The sequence below is a fragment of the Capsicum annuum genome, chromosome 10, assembly GCF_002878395.1.
Source record: "Capsicum annuum cultivar UCD-10X-F1 chromosome 10, UCD10Xv1.1, whole genome shotgun sequence".
In the NCBI taxonomy this organism is placed as follows: domain Eukaryota; kingdom Viridiplantae; phylum Streptophyta; class Magnoliopsida; order Solanales; family Solanaceae; genus Capsicum; species Capsicum annuum.
The window spans coordinates 215,972,833-215,992,588 of NC_061120.1; the positions used below are offsets into that span (position 1 = coordinate 215,972,833).

The 19,756-nt window shown below is 35.6% G+C and overlaps 1 protein-coding gene and 2 non-coding genes across 3 annotated transcripts; 2 read left to right on the forward strand and 1 right to left on the reverse strand.

Annotated features, from left to right (window-relative positions):
• The first annotated feature begins 1,968 nt into the window (after positions 1-1,968).
• Positions 1,969-6,886, forward strand: LOC107843747. Its single transcript, XM_016688127.2, has 2 exons — positions 1,969-2,405; positions 6,586-6,886. The coding sequence occupies exons 1-2, from the start codon at positions 2,107-2,109 to the stop codon at positions 6,593-6,595; spliced, it is 309 nt and encodes a 102-aa protein (XP_016543613.1). The 5' UTR covers positions 1,969-2,106; the 3' UTR covers positions 6,596-6,886.
• Positions 6,887-8,109: 1,223 nt separating this feature from the next.
• Positions 8,110-8,318, reverse strand: LOC124888381. The gene has a single exon (XR_007046507.1). It is a non-coding gene; the product is annotated as a small nucleolar RNA U3 (small nucleolar RNA).
• A 784-nt stretch (positions 8,319-9,102) lies between these two features.
• LOC124888206 lies at positions 9,103-9,263 on the forward strand. The gene has a single exon (XR_007046337.1). It is a non-coding gene; the product is annotated as a U1 spliceosomal RNA (small nuclear RNA).
• The last annotated feature ends 10,493 nt before the right edge of the window (positions 9,264-19,756 follow it).

Here is a 19,756-nt window from a genome sequence, read left to right on the forward strand (position 1 = left end):
TTCTTCTTCTTCTTCTTCTTCTTCTTCTTCTTCTTCTTCTTCTTCGATGGCATCCAAGAACCCATCAATGACAATTATTTTTTTTTTCTTCTTCTTCAATGGCATCCAAGAACCCATCAATGACAATTTTTTTCTTCTTCTTCTTTTTCAATGACATCCAAGAACTCATCAATGACATTTCTTTTAATTCTTCTTCTTCTTCTTCTTCTTCAATGGCATCCAAGAACTCGAATTATGTGAGAATATTGAATCGATTTAGCTTGAAAAATAAAGTCACCAAAATTTTAAATTTTTCGGCACCATCACTGTCGCGGCGTCATCACTATCGCGACGCCATTTTGTGAAAATCGAATATTTTTTGTACATTAATTGTTGATTTGATTTTGATAAGATTACATATCGTGTGAATTTCATATGATTCATTATGCCATTGAAGAAGAAGAAGAAGAAGATGATGATGATGATGTGAAATTATTTTTTTATAGTAAAAAATGATATATGACGTGAAAATTACGTGGCATGACTCGTGGCAGCGTGTGTAGACCACAAATCAAAATAAAATCTGGGTATGAATTTTCAGAGGGGTATATATTTCACTTTAAAATAGTTCGAGGGTAATAATTTCATTTTAAAATAGTTCAGGGGGGTCATAGGACCCTCTCAAAGTATAAGTGTGTGGTTGAGATTTGGGATAAAGGTTGGGGGGGGGGGGGGGGGTATTTGACCATTTTCTCTAAAAGAAAATTAAAAAGTTTGAGAAGAAATTTTTTGATTTCTTTTAAAAATCAATGAAGAAATAATTTAGCAAATTCAGCAATTACGAGAGTTGCTTCACTAATTACGAGAGTTGCTTCAGCAACTATGAGAGTTGTTTCAGCAACTACGAGAGTTGCTTCAACAACTACGAGAGTTGCTTCAACAACTACTATAATTGTTGCAACAACTACTATTAGTTGTTGTGTTACAACAATTATCGAAGTTGCTGCAGCAACTATCGAAGTTGCTACAAGGATCATTATGTAAATATGAGGTAGGGTCTTTGTGTAAATAATAAAATTTGAGGATTTTAAAATTAGTGTCATTAATACTAATTTTAAAATTGTCATCTCTATTCGATATTTAAGACCTGTGTCACTTTTTTTTTTAGTTTTGAAACTTTTTTGTCACCCTTAATTAATTTGCCCTACATACATGCTGCTACTACTTAAGATTTTACTACCACTATTGATTATTATTACTATTTTAATATTTTTTTTATCTTTTCCTAATATGTAAATAAATTATATTTAAATATATTTTATAACCTTTAAATTTTAAATAAATAAGTTTGAAATTGTATATGTCTATTAGAGCTCTTTAATTATAAATTTTTATTTTTAAAATTATGAAAATCCTTTTTTAAAGGATAATGTACTTCAAACTCAAACACTTAATCTTTTAATTTTATTTGAAACACTTGATCTTTTAGTTTGGGCGTTCCATTTTTATAAAAATAATAAAAACGAATGAGTTACCTACATAATCAAATCGGGTGTTCCAATTTTGGTGGATATCACGAGAGAGATCAAGAGTATTGATCAAACTTCCTTTGTTTTGTAAAAAAAAAATTAATTTAAAGAAGGATAAAATTGAATGAATATGAGTTCTATCTTTTGATTTCTCATTTTACTTGTTTTTAGATAATTTTTTTTTTCATGTTTTATTCTTTGCATTAATTATATTTTTTTCAATTAAAATATAAATATCATTTAATAAGAATATTATGATAAATTAGTCATGTTATTAATTATTTTTTTTAATCAATATGCTATTTTAATTTGAAATGAATAATTTAGAACCAAGGAAATAACAAATAAAAAAAATCTATCTAATAAGAAATTCAGTGTTTTTAATTTTAGCGTGAGACGTGTTAGTGTGTATGGTGTCTATGTGCCTTAATAGAAAGGAAGATTTTGTACTTACTGCAATGGCCATTTATGCCCTTTTCTCATTGGAAAAATATAGATATTTATTATTTGAACCCTCAAAAATTAAATAAGACTTAAAAGACTGGTTTGTTGTGTTAACAAAACAAACATCCTCAATAGGGAAAAAGTAACCCTAGAAATGATGAACTCATTGATGAAGCATGCATCTACCATCTTCAATCGGCCGAATTGGGAGGTGCAGCTGCAACAATGGCGGGGTATAAGAGTGAAGGTGCGAAACAACAATCTAGACCAAGCATTGTTTTTGATGCAGAAGAAAATGCAGTCTAGTGGAATGGAACGACTGATTAAGCGTGAACAGCTTCACCATATTAAGAACTCGGAGAAGCGTGTATTGGCTCGTAAGATACTTGAACGTAAAATCCGTTCTCAAGAACTCGCTCGTAAGCTCAAATCCATCCTTATCAACAAAGTCAGGTAGCGTGTTATTAATTAATTATATGACGTTTTTTGCGATTCAATTCGATCTATGTGGGATGGTTTATGGTTTGGATAAAGCAGTGGCGGAGTCAGGATTGAATTTTCATTGAGTGGGTTCAGAAGTAAATATATGGATATGCATAAAAAATATTTTTAATCATGTAAAAATAGGATATAAACAGTATAATTTTCTGTCAAAGTGGGTCCGGATGAACCCCTAAGCAAAGGTAGCTCCGCCAATGGGATAAAGTAGTAGTGGTCTAGTTGTCAATGGAGTGGGTTGGGAACCATAATTAGGTGGTTTCTTCCAATTTGCCCTAGCCTTAGTGGACAAAGTTAATTACGTGTCTGTCGTTGGTAGAGGTGGAAGGTATCACCTCGAATTAGTCAAGGTGCACCAAAGCTTCTGGCAAGAATAGAGAGGATTCAGGTTCATTCCAGGTTGTGATTTTTCCCTTGATTACCGTATCTTGGTGTCTATTATTATTTGTATTATTAGCCCTAAATATTATCTTTGTGCGCTAATTATCTTTATTACGGATTGGATTATTATTCCTTGTTTTGAGACGGGGGTCTATCGGAAACAACCTTTCTACTTCTCCGGAGGTAGTGGTATGGACTGCGTACATCTTACCCTCCCCAGACCCCATTATATGGGATTACACTGGGTTGTTGTTGTTGTTGTTGCTAATTTTCCCAACAAATGATGTTCAAAATCAGATGAAAACTGATTGCAAAGTATAGGAGTAGAGAGAGAGAGGGAGAGAGAGAGAGAGAGAGAGGGTGAAGTGAAGTGAAAATGGAGTGAGTTTGTTCCTTTTTCATCCCCATTTAGCTGCCCCTGCTTCTGACTATCTTTTATATTTTAGGCAGAAGTACACTATAGTTAGGTTTTAGAAGTAATAGTCGACAACACACCTAAGCTATCACTTTTTCACGAGTTTCATACCTCAACTATCTATTGTTCTCTTTACCTACCTAAATACTATCATTCCTTTTGTATTAAAACACACCTCGATATGGGATGGGCCAAATATTTGTTCCCAATCTTAAACGGGCACGTTTACGCCAACTCAACATCGCGGTGTGTTTTAATACAAAGGGAGTGATAGTTGAGGTATTAAACTCGGGAAAAGGTGATAGTTTAGGTAGGTAAATAGAACAATGGATAGATGAAGTATGAAACTCATGAAAAGGTGATTGTTTAGGCATGTTTTTTTCCATCAACTCTGGGTTTTATTTATTTCAGAATTATATAGGGTGGAGGTATTTCCTCGCATATATATGCACCTTTGGTGAAATATTGTTACAGAGTTGAACTTGCAAGACCTTGTGTTCTTAAAGAATAAGGTCATGGATCTCTAGCACAATTGTTTGAATGAAATACTCAACTGGCAAGCCTGCGTATGAAACTGTTGCTGTTTTGTTTTTTCACTTCTCTTCTAGTGATGTTTATAGTTGTTTTCGGAACCTAATCAGATCAATCTCTTACGAAATGGTTCTTCTTATTATGGACTTAGATCTTAGTAGTAAATTTTAGTTACACAATAACAAAAACGAAAAGTATTCTTCAGTTGCCAAACAAGTTGAAGTTGGCCATATGTATCCTCACTATTCTTTCTAAGCTCAACTCGGGTCAACATCACCCCTAATAAAAGTACAATTAAAAGTTACCTACGTGGATATTTTCCCTCCATTTTAGCTAAGTTTGTTCGACCTGCTTTGAAATGCTCTTCCTTGACCGAGGGTCTATCAGAAATAATCCATATTGAACTCAGGCATAAAATAGAACAGGAATTATGCGTAACAAATGAAAAGCAAATTGCCTTCGTATACAAATTGGTCTGTTTTATAGGTAGATTGAAAAGCAAATCTAGTTGCAATTTATTTTCAAATGTCCTCTTAAGCTGGAGTTGTTTTTGTTTTCTTTCTGGTGCCATGAGACAACTCACAGAGTGTGGGTCGTGGGGTTGAACCATTCTGTTAGCGTCACTAGGAGTATAAAGCTCTATAGCAGGCTATGTACTAGATTTGGTTGGTCTCTTCTTAGCAGTTGCTGAGATATTTGAGGTGAAGACAAGCCTGTATATTATATAAGCATGAATTGTGATGTTTTATGGGCTTTAGTCAGTCTTCCTCACTATTTCCTAAAAGACTATCAATTGAGAATGATTGCCTTTAGTATTTGGCATCTTGCTGATACATCTCCATAGGAAATCAATTTTCATCCACTCTGATAAGTTTCAGCTATAACATAGGAGGGGTCATGATTCATCACATACATAGACACACACACAAAATGAACTTAAGAAGAGGGGCCGGCTTTCAGTGTAAGGAAATCTAGGGATGTTTTCTCAAATGGTGAAGTTTGATGGAGATTTCCCGGAGTTAGCAAGGCTGTTTATCCGTGTCGGGATAGGTGAGACTTAGAAACTCTAGTTGTAGAATCCCTAATTTGCCTTTGAAAACAAGTTACTAGTAGTAGGGAATTGAACTTCAGTAGAGCACAATTGAATTTAATGGATTCATATAGCGACTTTAGACTAGTTTGGGATTGAGCTTGCTTAGTTGATTTGATTGATATATCTTATCAACGAAAGCTCTAATGACAATAGTGCTCACATATACTGTGATCAAACCTCAAGAACTCAACAAGGAAGAATAGCATGGTGAAATTGGAGGCTTCATCTACCCCCTCCCCAGCCAATCCTTCTTTCTCTTGATGGCAAGGTCGACCTTATACTAGCATAATTCTCAAATTTGGTCTTGTACTTGAATTTCTGGTCCAGGAAGGCACACTCTGTCCTCCTTTGCAGCCTTATTTAAAATGGCAAGGTCTTGGACATCTTATGAATTGATAGTTTCCAGAGAGTTCATATGTTTTGTTGGCAGCCTCATTAATGGAATGTACCTATAATGTGAAACATTTCTGCCCAACCTTTGAAGGACTAAGGATGTTTTGGAGAACATTTGATTTATAGTCTTTTGTCATCCATTGTGTCTAGCATGAAATACCCTTGTCTCTTAAGATTTTGATCTTCCATCTTAACAAGGAAACATTGGAGGAAAAGGGTAATTATCATACTGAATCGATATTCAGCTGTGGTGGTTCACATGACGTATCAATACCCCAAGCTCGTGTTTTTTTATATTTAGTTTGCACCGCATAAGCATAAAAGAAAAGAAGAAGAAGGAGGAGGAGGAGGATAAAAAATCAATTAGTTTGTTGTTCTTAAAGCTCAAGAGAGGAAAAGAAAAGAAAATTGCTGCGGCTCTGTTTTAATGGCTGAAGGTTTCTCTTGTTAATCTCAAACTTGAAAATAGGATCTTGCATCCATTGCAATCCCTTTTGGTGTAGCTTGCTTTCGCTTGTTTCAAGTTTTGTGATGTGTGCGTATGGAGCTTTGTATCTGTTGCCTACTGTATCCACCGTTCCACATTTGCCCAAGTGAACTGCATTGAGATGATTTCCACATTTAATTAATTGCAAGATTTTATTTTGAGCCATGAAAAGTCATTTTTTTGATCATGGGGTAGCTACAGAGTTGGGAAATCCATATCATTACTTGGAGGGTGATTCCAGAGTGCATATATGAAGTAAGTATTTAGAATAAGAAGAATCAAAGGTGTTTTGATGGAAACACAACTCCACTTCATGCTCTAAAGTCCAGATGCTAACTAAACTATTTTGCATGGTATAGTCTTTTTGATGTCAATAATTCCCCCTTATGTTTTTAGATTTTGTCAGCTCGCTTTGACATTTAGTTAGGAGGCCCAAGGCATTTTCAGGAGCTTACTCCTCTTTTTGTACTCTGCTGCATCCTCTGGGTGCTTATTATGAATGAAATCTGACATTATTACCCAATCTAACAAAAGAAACTCATTCTTTGGGGTCTAAAATCTTCTTCCAAGGGAAAACTATATAGCAGGATAATTGCTTGAAATATGAATTTGTTTCATGCTCATAATCTTGGTTCTTGAAGTAGCATTTTTGTTTGGACTGGATTGGCAGTTATTATAGTTTTGTATGATTCTATGTATTTTCTTTTTGCTAGTTTTCTTCACTCGTCTTTTGTTAACAAGCTTTGTTCACTCCTCTTACTGCCAATTTCCTGCTTATGAACATTCAATACTGCATTCACTTGTAATATTGACTTCCTCAACTGCTATCCTGCAGGGGTTTATAAAAGGAGGATTTTTCAAGCAGAGTTTTCTTCTTCAAAAACAATGTCGCCGACTTGGCTGGATGGTTGCTACAATCATCATTTTTTCGCACCTCTATGTGGACTACACCTTTAAGAATAATGGTTGCCTTTTATTGAGAGTTGGTTTGTATTAGATAGATTTTTCATATGCTTGATGTGGAAATTTGGCAGGTGTTAGTGGAGAAGACCATTACTAGTTGTTGCACTTTTTCTTTCGTGTTCTTTGGACAAGTGGTTAATATGACAAATTTCCTATGTGGACTACACCTTTAAGAATAGGGAGTAAACTTGGTCATTTTCTTGTGGATGGTAGTGGACAGAGCCTCAAATCTAGAAAAACCAACTGCACAACCCCAAGGATGGCATCCATAGCACTGTGAAAAGGCTGACCAAAATTTTAACTTGGAACAACATTCCATGCAATCCCTTTTTGATAGTTGAAACGTAAATGCAAATACAAAAGTCAGTGCCATCACAAAGCCATGGCCGGTAGCTTCAAATCTGAAATTTAGGCCTTACATAAGAGATCAAATGAAAGAAGATGAGCTCAAACCCGCACTAGAACGAAAAGGATAAGTCGGAGCTCCCTAAACAGAAACTCACACACAACAGAAGATATCTACAGCAAGGAAAGAGAGCTTATCTAGCCGTAAAGAAATTATAATATCAGGAGACAATGATTCAACTCACATAGGAGACACCAGACGGCTCAACCATCTCTATCATACCCTCCAAGAATCAGCATACCTAAGCCACCGATAAAGTGTGCACAAATGTATGTATGTATGTAACTGACTCGTTCTGCAAGCTCTTTCACTGGAATTGGTTCACCATGTATACTACACATTACAAAACCAGTCAATAGACGAGGCAAATTAGGGTGGTGGTATAGGACGACTGTGCAGCAACAATTTTCAAAATTTGAGTGGTAAAATATCAGACTTTACCTAACACTAATCAAAGGCCCAAATGTGCCATACAACTTAAATTATTCCATATAGAGGGGGTTAAATCTTATGATTGTCAATTGATTCAATAAACGATAGGTTCTAATCAATGTACATTTCCAGACACTAGTAGAAAATTACGAGTATGAAAAACAGAACCTAAAAAGCCAATAAGAACCACAAAATTGGTTTGCAGTTTTCATAGATTTTCAAAAATGTCAGATGTGAACGAACTTCCATGAATCCTAAACTGCAGGAGAACAATTGTAACTGTTATTACACACGTGATTTAAGATAAGGTGGCAAGAAGCAAACCTTTCAAAGATGGGCAGGAGTTTGATTAATTTTCATAACTAAAATTAATTTGGAGTCTGTCAAACAACCATTAGACCAATAAGAGTGAGTTGCTCGGATGGTAACCTCCTTTTACTTGCAACCGAATATTGTAAGTTCGAGTCATGAAAAAAGGTTGGAGGGGTTTAAAGAAAAGTCAGATTTCTTAGAAGCAGGAGTATGATGAATGTCCATAACCAAAAAAAAAAAATTTGTAGTCTGTCAGACAGCCATTAGACCATCCCAAACACACCATGGATAGGAGTTGGGAACTATCATCTACAGCGCCATGAACCAAAGGCCATGGCTGCCGTTAATCACGCTATGGTCTAATGGCCACAAAGTCATCCACCAGACCTGTCTCCTTAGAACTCAAGGATACAGTGGTAGAGCCTATAGAACAAATCCTGTTCAAGTAAGGTCGTGCCCTTTAATTACACTTCCATCACTTAAATAGCATTCGATGCCTCGGTATTTTGTCGATGTCGGAGAAGCAGAAATTTTGCTTAGTTGATATTCCTTAGTCCTTAGGCATGTTACTATGTTGAAATGAAAGCTAACTGTTGATGTTAGAAGTTTCTATGGGATTATTGAAGATTTGAGAAATTCCCAAGAAGGGAAAGAGATGAACCTTGATAAGGGGAGTTTGGAGGTCGAAAATTAGAATAGAAAGTTAGTAGTTAGTCAAGGTAGTCGAGTATGTTAGTACTAGTCATGTATTTGTTTATTCCTAAATTTCTATTTTTATCGGTTGACTCATTAGCCTCGATCATTGTATTTTCTTCTTGTTGTTTCCTGCGTGTTGCTACTGTCAGCCGAGGGTCTATTGGGAACAACCTTTCTACCTTCTCAAGGTAGAAGTAAGGTCTGCATACACCCTCCCCAGACTTCATTTGTGGGATTTGTTGGGAAAAAGAAGAAATTTGTTGTTAAATGGGTTGTCTGAATTGCAAATGAAATGCTGGAAATTTTTTCTATGTATTTGTTTGTGTCAAGTTGGAAGTGTTACACTTTTAAAGTTGTTCATTATGTTCAATTAACATGCAATTTTTTCTTTTTCTTGTCAAACCATCCAGTAAGTTGAGCAGAGTTGTGGTTTTTGTCCAAACAGAAAACTAACCGTTTTGAGTAATTCTCCCACACCGGCATTTGAGAGAAAAGTGGAGCAAAAGCAGTAGTACAAGTAATGGGCTGAATTGACAGGAAAACATACTTACCTGGACGGGGTCAATGGGTGATCAATAAGATCCATGGCCTAGGCTTGTGACCTCCATTGCACTTTGGAGGGGTGCCTGCCTAAGGTCGGCCCAAGTGGTCGAGCCTACGTCATAATTTGTGGTAGAGGGGGCCTGCGTTCGCGCGGCCCCTGCCAGTTTTGAGTTGAAAATTTTCTTGTTAATGACAGTTCTTGTCCAGTTACAGAGTTTCTTTGTTGTCATTGCCGGTTCCTACCTGATTCAAAGCCCAAAAGACTTATGGTCGAGCCTATGTCATGATTTATGGCAGTTAGGGCCTGCGGTTGCAGCCTCTACCCAATTCTATGCCCAGAACTTATTGTTCAGTTAAGAAATTGGTTTGAGAAAAGAAACACTAGCTACAGAATTCATGATGCGCAATTTTAAACTCTCTTTGGCTCAAGGCCTTTAGTTTAGTCTGGAATTGGCAAGGCCATTAGTTTACTGAAAGGCAGAGCGACTGATAGATTGGCATTTGCAATAAATGACAAGGGCTGCTACATAGAGGTATAGCTGTATGGTCCTTCTGTTTGTAATATCAAATGTTGTCAATGGAGATAGAAGTCCATTTAGCTACTATTGTATACCATTTTCATGTAAGCGTCTAGACTCGTAAATAACCCGAGAAATGGCTGAAAACTGTTAAGTATCCCACATCGGAAAGGAATGGTTCATTGGTCTCCTTAAATGGACTTGGACAATCACCTCCCCACGAGCCAGCTTTTGAGGGTTGGATTAAGCTCAAGATCCATTTTTTATCAAAATCAACACGGGCAAAATTGGAAAAAAATGAATTTTACCAATTCGATACATTACCATCGAATTCATTAACTCTAAAGTGAGCTACTCTATACCATTATAAGGCCAAAAAATGATAATGAAAAAAAGGCCAAAGAATGAAGCATAATTTTTTATTTTTTTTTCGAAAAAATAAGCAGATTCACGCGCTCAGTGTGTCACACTTGCCATGCCATGTCAGCGAAAAGTGTCAAAATGACAGTTGATGACTGGTTTAAGTGTCTAAAATTAATATAGTCCACTTAAGATGTCAAAGTGAAAGGTCGTGTCAATGTTGAAGTGTCTGTCGATGTGTTTGACCTAATAAGAATATATGAGGCTGAAGTTCAAATTATTTTTATCAAATTGAGCCATTTTGCTTAAACTTTAATTATAATGGTTAAAGTTTGATTATTTTTATTTGTATTTAATAATTTTTTCTTTAATCTCAATCATATGTAAAGAAATTCGAACATAAATGGTTAAAGCCAGGTAAAATTTACCTAAGTCCAATTATTTTTGTGTGGACTTAAGCGATATGAAATTACCACATATCTAAAAGTTAAGTTCTGGTGTCGAAACATACTGATTTGTGAAAATTTTTATAAACTTTCATAAGAATTTATAGCCAAAATTTCATACATCATGTTAATTCACTTGGCTTTGTGATACGAGAAACTTTAACCATTACTGTAAATGAAGTATGTTGTCGAAGAGACTCATTATGCAACATTAAAAAAAACGGATGCAAATAACATAGAAGAGAGAAACTTATTTTTTCTCAAAGAATGAGGATCCTTTTTTTAAATTTCAAAATTTGAATAGATTACGTTATTCTTGAATTTTGAGAATATAATATAACGGATGTCGCCTGATTTGCTTCACAAATAAAAATATTTTCGTTATTTTTCTTTGTTTAACGCACATTAATTTTTTGTTAAGATGTATCTGTTAGAATATATCAATTGTCAAATTATGTAGCCGAAATATCAAAATCGAGAATTTTATTTAATTTTATTAAAATAAAAAATAAAAAATAATTAAAAGAAAATTTTATTGAAATTTATGTAAATTTTACAGTAATATAAGATTTACTAATCTTTCAAAAGAAGCGGCGGGGAGAAAAAGTCAAGACGTTATAATAGAGTAGAGACTAATGGAGGTCCCCTCTCAAATAAACCAAATACATAAAATAAAATAAAATAAAATAAAATAAAATAAAATAAAATAAAATGATAAGAAAATTATGTGGTAACTACTTCTATTTTGTCTTTGAGTAAACTTTAACCCACGTTATCTCTTATCCAACAAAATGATTACATTAATTTTTTAACTTGTAAGATAGTGTTACAAATCGTGTTTGAGCAAAATTTTACAAGCAACACTTAATTTTGGATCCATCAAAATTTACTGTATACTTTTAAAGAATTTAATTCTTTACAAGTTGTCAAATATTTAATTATACTTTAGTAATAATCGCTCAAATCTAATATTGGACCTTAGTATATACAGTCAATAACTTGAAATGTCTATACGATTGAATGAAAAAGAAAAAAAAATGTTAATCTAAATATTAGTTAATCAATTATTCAAAATTGAAATTGCATGGATCGACAACGATGATGCGAGAGCTTGTATTTTATAATTCATTTAGTTTGTATAAAAAAGATATATATTTCTATAAAGTCAATAAAATCTTCTCTTTACTCTAGTGTTGGAAAATTTTCTTTCATTTCCTTTTCATGTTCGAATATCCAACAAGATGTATTGGGATAATCAATTATACTTCCATACTTTGCTTTGAAAAGTAATCTACAAATTATTTTTCTGTTATAGTATATATATATATATTTATATTATGTATTCTATTGATGGTGTTGCAAGAATGTACATAAATACTACTCAAGGGTATGGCTTAAAGATTAGTCAAGTCAACCTGAAGTCGGTTGAGAACTTGACGTCTCAAGTTCAAATTTCAATGGTGACAAAAAATACTAAGCGATTCTTTTCATCTGTTCCAACTTTGGTGGATGGAGACACAGAGCTACCTTATATTTATTGTTGGTGGGAAATGACAGATTCTATAGATTTAGTCGAGATATACAAAAACCTCACACAGACACCATGATTATTAAAAAAATAAATAAAAAATTACATAAATATTTGGAGTGCCCTGACCTTTTGCTTTAATTTAAAGACCCAAATGTGCCATACAACATAAATTATTCCAGATAGAGGGAGTTAAATCTTTTGATTGTCAATTGATTCAATAAACGATAGGTTCTAACCAATGTACATTTTCAGAAAATTATGAGTACGAAAAACATAACTTAAAAGCCAATAAGAACCACAAATTGGTTTGCAGTTTTCATAGATTTTAAAAAATGTCAGATGTGAACTTCCTTGAATCCTAAACTACAGGAGAACAGATGTATGCATGTCTTTTGCCTAGTTGGTTGGCATCATTCGCTCCTTTCTGTCTTTTCATTGTTTGCCTCCTCTGTTATTACACACGCGTGATTTAAGATAAGGTGGCAAGAAGCAAACCTTTCAAAGTTGATTGCTTCGGACTTTGCACAGGCAACAATTTGCCTCCCATTTGCAATGAGTACTGTTTTTTGGTGGGTGATTCTTCATCACATTCTATTAAGAATCTACAATTAGACTCGTTCGTAAGAGTAAGATTTGTTAGTACAATAGTGAGTTGTTCGGATGATAAGTACCTCTTATTTCTAGCCAAAGATTGTGAGTCCAAGTCATGCAAAAAGATTGGAAGCTCTCACGGAGGGGATTCAAAAAAAGAGTAAATTTCTTAGTGATTATCACAGATCCAAGGCCAGTAGCCATAGAAGCAGGTGTATGATTAATTTTCATAACCAAAAATGATTTGAAGTCTGTCAAACAACCATTAGACGGATAAGAGTGAGTTGCTCGGATGGTAAACGTTCAAGTCATGAAAAAAGGTTAGAGGGGTTAAAAAAAAGTCAAATTTCTGAGAAGAGGAGTACGATGAATGTCCATAACCAAAAAAGAGTTGAAGTCTGTCAGACAACCATTAGACCATCCCAAGCACCATGATAGGAGCTGACCCAAAGGGTCTGGGTAATCACGCTCTGGTCTAATGGCCACGAGTCATCCAACAAAAATGAGTTGAAGTCTGTCAGACAGCATTAGACCATCCCAAACACCATGATAGGAGCTGACCCAAAGGGTCTGGGTAATCACGTTCTGGTCTAATGGCCACGAGTCATCCACTAGACGTAGTTTCCACCAGACATAGTTTCCTGTCTCCTTAGAACTCAAGGATACAGTGGTACGAGCTAATAGAACAGACGTAGTTTCCTGTGGATACAGTGGTAGGCAATCACGCTCTGGTCTAATGGCCACGAGTCATCCACTTGACGTAGTTTCCACCAGACATAGTTTCCTGTCTCCTTAGAACTCAAGGATATAGTAGTACGAGGTAAAAATGTCAGCCAGTTGAGAGACACTTGGAGTATGATGTAGAGAGATCAAGCCATCACCAAGCTTAGCCCGAATGAAGTGACAATTGAGCTTAATGTGCTTCGTGCGTTCATGGAAGACTGGGTTCCTAGCAATATGAATAGCGGACTGACTGTCACAAAATATGCTAACAAGCAGAGAAAGCTGCAACCCAAAGTCAGAATAGAGACAAGACAGCCAAGTGAGCTCACCCACAACTTTACTCAAAGAACGATACTGAGATTTTGCAGAAGAAAGAGAGACCACAGGTTACTTCTTGGATTTCCAACAAACCAAACTACCACCAAGAAAAATACAAAAACCAGTAACAGAACGACGACTATCTGGGCAAGAAGCCCAATCACTGTCACAAAAACTTCTAAATTAAAATCAGCAGAGTCATTGAAATATAAACCAAAACCATGGGAACCTTTCAGATATCGCAAAAGGTGTAGAAACTCAATTTCCTTCTCATGTTAAAATAGTTCGTAGTGATAATGCTTTAGAGCTTGGGTCTTTTCTGTCTGGCTCTTAATTTTTTGCCTCCAAAGGCATCATTCACCAGACCTCTTGTCCTTACCCTCCTCAACAGAATGGAGTTGTTGAATGAAAACATAAATTCCTCCTAGAAACTACTAGAGCTTTGCTTTTTTAATCTCATCTACCTCTTAGGTTCTAGGGGGATTGTCTTTTGACTGCCACTTACCTTATCAATCGTTTTTCTTCACCTACCTTGCATCACAATAGCCCTTTTGAACTGCTTCACCATAAACCACCCTCTTATTCTCTTCTTAAAGCTTTTGGATATCTTTGTTACTCCACCATCCCTATCCCTCATAGAGATAAATTGTTGCCATGTGCCATTCCTTATGTTTTTCTTGGATATCCATTTTCTAAGAAGGGTTACAAGTTTTACAATCTTCTATCCAAGACTTGTTTCATATCTAGGGATGTCACTTTCTATGAGACTATATTTCCTTTCCTTTCTCTTTCTTCTCCTTATCCATCTGTTTTTCCTTCTTTTATTTTTGATGAACCTGTATTACACTCTTCTCTAATTTCTCTAGATCCTACTCCTGTGCCACCTGTCACTGTATCTGCCCCTCTACCTCCTTCCCGAAGGTCATCTAAAGTGTCACATCCTCCAGGTTATCTTCAATATTATGTTTGTGCTTCTAGCTACAGAATTCATGATGCACAATTTTAAGTTTTGGCTTAAGGTCATTAGTTTAGCAGTTATGCTCTGTATGGCTTAGATCTAAAGAGATTGTTTTTACTGAAAGGCAGAGCAACTTTTAGATTGGCATTGGCAATAAATGACAAGGGCTGCTACATAGAGGTATAGCTGTATGGTCCTTCAATTTGTAATATCAAATGTTTGTCAATGGAGATATAAAGTCCATTTAGCTACTATTATATACCACTTTCATGCAAGCGTTTAGAATCGAATATGGTTGAACTAAATCAACCTTGAGAAATGGCTGAAGAAACTGAAAACCAACATAGCCGATGTGACTTGAGGAAGCTGGTGCTGCTGCAAATGTACACCAGAGGAAATTGGAAAAAATGAATGTAAATCGCTGCAATTTTTATCAGTTGCATAGGAGAAGAAAAGATCGGTACATCATGAGCTGTCCATACAAAAATATCTCTGTGTATAGAGTAGCTGTTGTTGTTGTAAATGACAGGGAAAGAGCCAATGACCATAAAACAATGGCTCATTGAAAGAAAGATTTTACTAGGCATGTACCCTCTACAGTTCATTATATTGCTTTTCTTAGAATACGAATTTGCCATAGCCTTGTAGAGATCAGATTTATCTCATGCCAGGCTATTGCGCGTGACGACTATGAATTCATCTAATATAGTATCTATATCATGTGGTTCATAAAACTCTTAATATTTATGCCTCTTTAATGAACCTTACAATTATTATCAACAGGCCATTTTGCTGCTACTTTGTTCAGGGATTTGTATATGTTACTAATTACTTGGAGAACTTAGTGTTGGTTTCATAGTAATGAAAGGGTGTAAATGAAAAAAATGGAGAGTAAAAGGGTGAAGGAAAGGAGACACTAAAAATGGAAAGTGTACTCCCAAAATGGCAAGTTTACTCTTTCTCCCACATTGGTGGAAGAAGAGAACTTGAGAGTATTTATAATGAGAAACACTTACTCCACATAGCAAGAGAGACAAGAAATAAATGATGCCTCACGCCGTCATCGTCGTTGCTTGCTTAGCTTGGCTTTGGATTTGGAAAATGATTGATCAATGAGATCTATCCTTTTGGACAAAATTTATTTGAATTCCGAAGAATGCCAAGGAAAAATGCAGTAAAATTTCGAATTCATCTTATTTGCTTGAGTCTTATGATTTATGACATGAACGTTTAGGCCATGTTAATTACAAAACGTTACGAAAACTGATTAACTTAGAAGTTTTGCGAAACTTTGAGTGCAATAAATCTAAGTGTCAAACGTGTGTGGAATCGAAGTATGCAAAGTATCCTTATAAGTCCGTTGAAAGGAATTCCAATCCCTTAGACTTAATACACACTGACATTTGTGATATGAAGTCAACACCATCTCGTGGTGGAAAAAAGTATTTCATAACTTTTATTGACGATTGCACTAGATATTGTTATGTCTACTTGCTAAATAGTAAGGATGAAGCAATAGATGCGTTTAGGCAATATAAAACTGAAGTTGAAAATCAGTTAGACAAAAAGATCAAAATGATAAGAAGTGATAGGGGCGGAGAATATGAATCTCCCATCAAACTACGGCCCCGTATTCACCTCAATCTAATGAAATTGTGGAAAGAAAAAACCAAACTTTGAAGGAAATGATGAATGCTTTACTTATAAGTTCTGGTTTATCGCAAAACTTATGGGGGAGGCTATCCTTATGGCCAATCGTATACTCAAAAGAGTTCCCCATAGTAAGACACAATCAATTTCTTACGAAAAATGGAAAGGAAAGAAACCTAACTTAAAATATTTCAAAGTGTGGGGGTGTCTAGCGAAGGTTCAAGTTCCTATACGTAAAAAGGTTAAAATAGGACCTAAAACGGTGGACTGCGTGTTCATAGAATATGCTAAAAGTAGTAAAGCATGTCGATTTTTGGTTCATAAATCCAAACATCCGGATATTAGTGAAAATACGATAATTGAATCAGGAAATGTTGAATTCTTTGAAAACATTTACCCGTATAAAATTAGACATGAACAGTCTAGTGGAGGATCTAAACGACCTCGAGATGAACCAAGTGAGAATGTACATAATGAATAAAAACCAAGACGTAGTACACATCAAAGAACGTCAACTTCATTTGGATCGGATTTTGTAACATTTCTCTTAAAAAATGAGTCTCAAACATTTAAAGAAGTGATGTCGTCGTCAAACTCATCCTTTTGGAAAAAGGCAGTCAATAGTGAGATTGATTCAATCTTAAACAACCATACATGGGAATTGGTTGACCTTCCTCCCGGAAATAAACCCTTAGGTTCTAAATGGATCTTCAAAAGAAAAATAAAGGCGGATGGTACTATTGACAAATACAAGGCAAGACTTGTAGTAAAAGGCTTCAAACAAAAGGAAGGCCTTGATTACTTTGATACATACTCGCCAGTAACAAGGATAACCTCGATTCGAATATTAATTGCCTTGGCAACGGTATATGATCTTCAAATTCATCAAATGGATGTAAAAATCGCATTCCTAAATGGAGATTTGGAGGAAGAAATTTACATGGAACAACCTGAGGGTTTTGTGGTTCCAGGAAAGGAAAACAAGGTGTGTAAACTTATTAAGTCATTATATGGACTAAATCAAGCACCAAAATAATGGCATGCGAAGTTTGACCAAACCATGTTGGTAAACGGATTCAAAATAAATAAATGTGATAAATGTGTTTATATTAAAGACACTCCAAATCATCAAGTCATTGTATATTTATATGTGGATGATATGTTGATCATCAGTAGAGACATTTCTGACATAAATGCAACAAAACGAATGCTCGAGAGCAAGTTTGGTATGAAGGACCTTGGAGTTGCAGATGTGATCTTAGGTATAAGAATCCATCGAACTCCACAAGGGTTGGCATTGTCATAGTCTCATTATATCGAAAAGGTACTTGACAAGTTCAATTATATGGAATTCGGTATTGCCAAGACTCCATTAGATGCGAGCTTTGCACTTCGAAAGAATGAAGGTGAAAGTGACTCGCAATTGGAGTACGCAAGAGTATTGGGATGTTTAATATATATAATGAACTGTACACGACCAGATATAGCATGCGCTATCAGTTAATTGAGTTGGTACACGAGTAATCCCAACAAAACTCACTGGATGACAATGAAAAGAGTTTTGGTGTATCTTAAATACACTCAAAATTATGCTTTGCATTATAATAAATATCCTGCGGTACTTGAAGGATATAGTGATTCAAATTGGATCACCGAATCGAACGAAGTAAAATCTACAAGTGGATATGTATTTACTATCGGTGGAGGAGCAGTTTCTTGGAAATCATCCAAACAGACTTGTATCGCTCGCTCTATAATGAAATCTGAATTTATCGCGTTAGATAAAATCGGTGAAGAAGCAGAATGACTCCAAAATTTCTTGGAAGATATTTCGTATTGGCCCAAGCCAGTGGCACCAGTATGTATACACTGTAATAGTCAAGCAGCAATAGGTAGGACAGGGAGCATGATGTATAACGGTAAATCTCGTCATATAAGACGAAGACATAATATCGTTAGAGAACTTCTCTCTAGTGGAATTATCACTGTAGACTATGTAAAGTCAAAGGATAATGTGTCGGATCCACTTACAAAAGGCCTATCTAGAGAAGGAGTAGAAAGGACATCCAAGGGAATGGGTTTAAGGCCTAGGACAAGTTAGCATGACGGTAACTCTACCTAGCAGACTAGAGATCCCAAGAGCTAGGTTCAAGGAGATCAAACAAAGTTGTGTCTGACAGGTTCAACATTGTCAATTACCCAATCCATTCTCATGATGTAGACAATGTATAGTAAATAAGGATAAGACTTAAGGTGAAAAGTCTTTTAATGATTATCTAAATTTGGCAGATTTGACCAAATAGTTTAATCTACAAGATTGAACGTTTAGAAATCACCTATGTGTGCGCGAAGTGGAAGCCGCTTCAAAGAGAATGTTAGTAAAGACCTATTCTCTAAGCTCTCATGAAAACCGGGACGTGTTTATGGATGAAAAGAACAAAATCGTAAGAACCATAAATGATAAAAGGCTGGTTGTGTGACATGTATTGTCTAGATGTACATTAAAGCTCGACGGTTCAAAGATATCAAATCTACCAATTGACCGAGTGCATCCGATGCATGTTCACTACGGAAAGTTCAAAGGGAAACCCACTTATCTAGATGCAATCAGTCTTTACTTGATGATCACATACTTGTCCGTAAAACTTTTATGAAAAATAACCATTCCCCATTCATGTGGGAGATTGTTGGGTTCATAGTAATGAAAGGGTGTGAATGAAAAAATGGAGAGTAAAAGGGTGGAGGAAAGGAGACACTAAAAATGGAAAGTGTACTCCCAAAATGGCAAGTTTACTCTTTCTCCCACATTGGTGGAAGAAGAAAACTTGAGAGTGTTTATAATGAGAAACACTTACTCCACGTGGCAAGTGAGGCAAGAAATAAATGATACCTCACGTCGTCGTCGTCGTCGCTCGCTCGGCTCGGCTTCAGATTTGGATTTGGAAAATGATCGATCGATGAGATTTATCTTTTTGGAAAATATTTATTTGAATTTCGAAGAATGCCAAGGAAAAATACAGCAAAATTTTTTTGCACTGTTTCGGCCTCCGTTTATATATATACACGCAGTAACAGTGTTTCAGAATTGATGCGTCTATTTGAAACTGTTGCAATGTTTCAAATTGTTGCTTCTGTTACAGAAGGTTGTACTGTTTCATATTGTTGCTTCTATTACAGAAGATTGCACAGTTTCAGAAAGTTGCAACTCTTCAACGAAAATACACACTATTTCAGTGAACCAGTGCACTGTTTCAGAAAAATACTGCATTGTTTTAAGTGAATAGACATACATTTTTAGGAAGAGTCATACACCTCTTTATGAACCAATTCTACCTTTTCAAAGGGGCATCTTGTGGCTATATTGTCACGCCTCAAATCCTATTGGGGCGGACTGGCACCCGTAACCGAGGAGGCCCGGGAGAACTAGCTCATAACCTTATACTTCCAATGCATACCTCTATGACAACCCAAAATTTGGACAGCATCATGTCGTATATAAAAGGAAATAATCACCTGTATAAGCTCGAGCACACATATATACATATATATGTGTGCTCGA

Excerpts from the sequence above, each read along its gene's own strand:
- LOC107843747 (XM_016688127.2), top strand. The coding sequence starts at position 2,107 with ATGATGAACTCATTGATGAAGCATGCATCTACCATCTTCAATCGGCCG.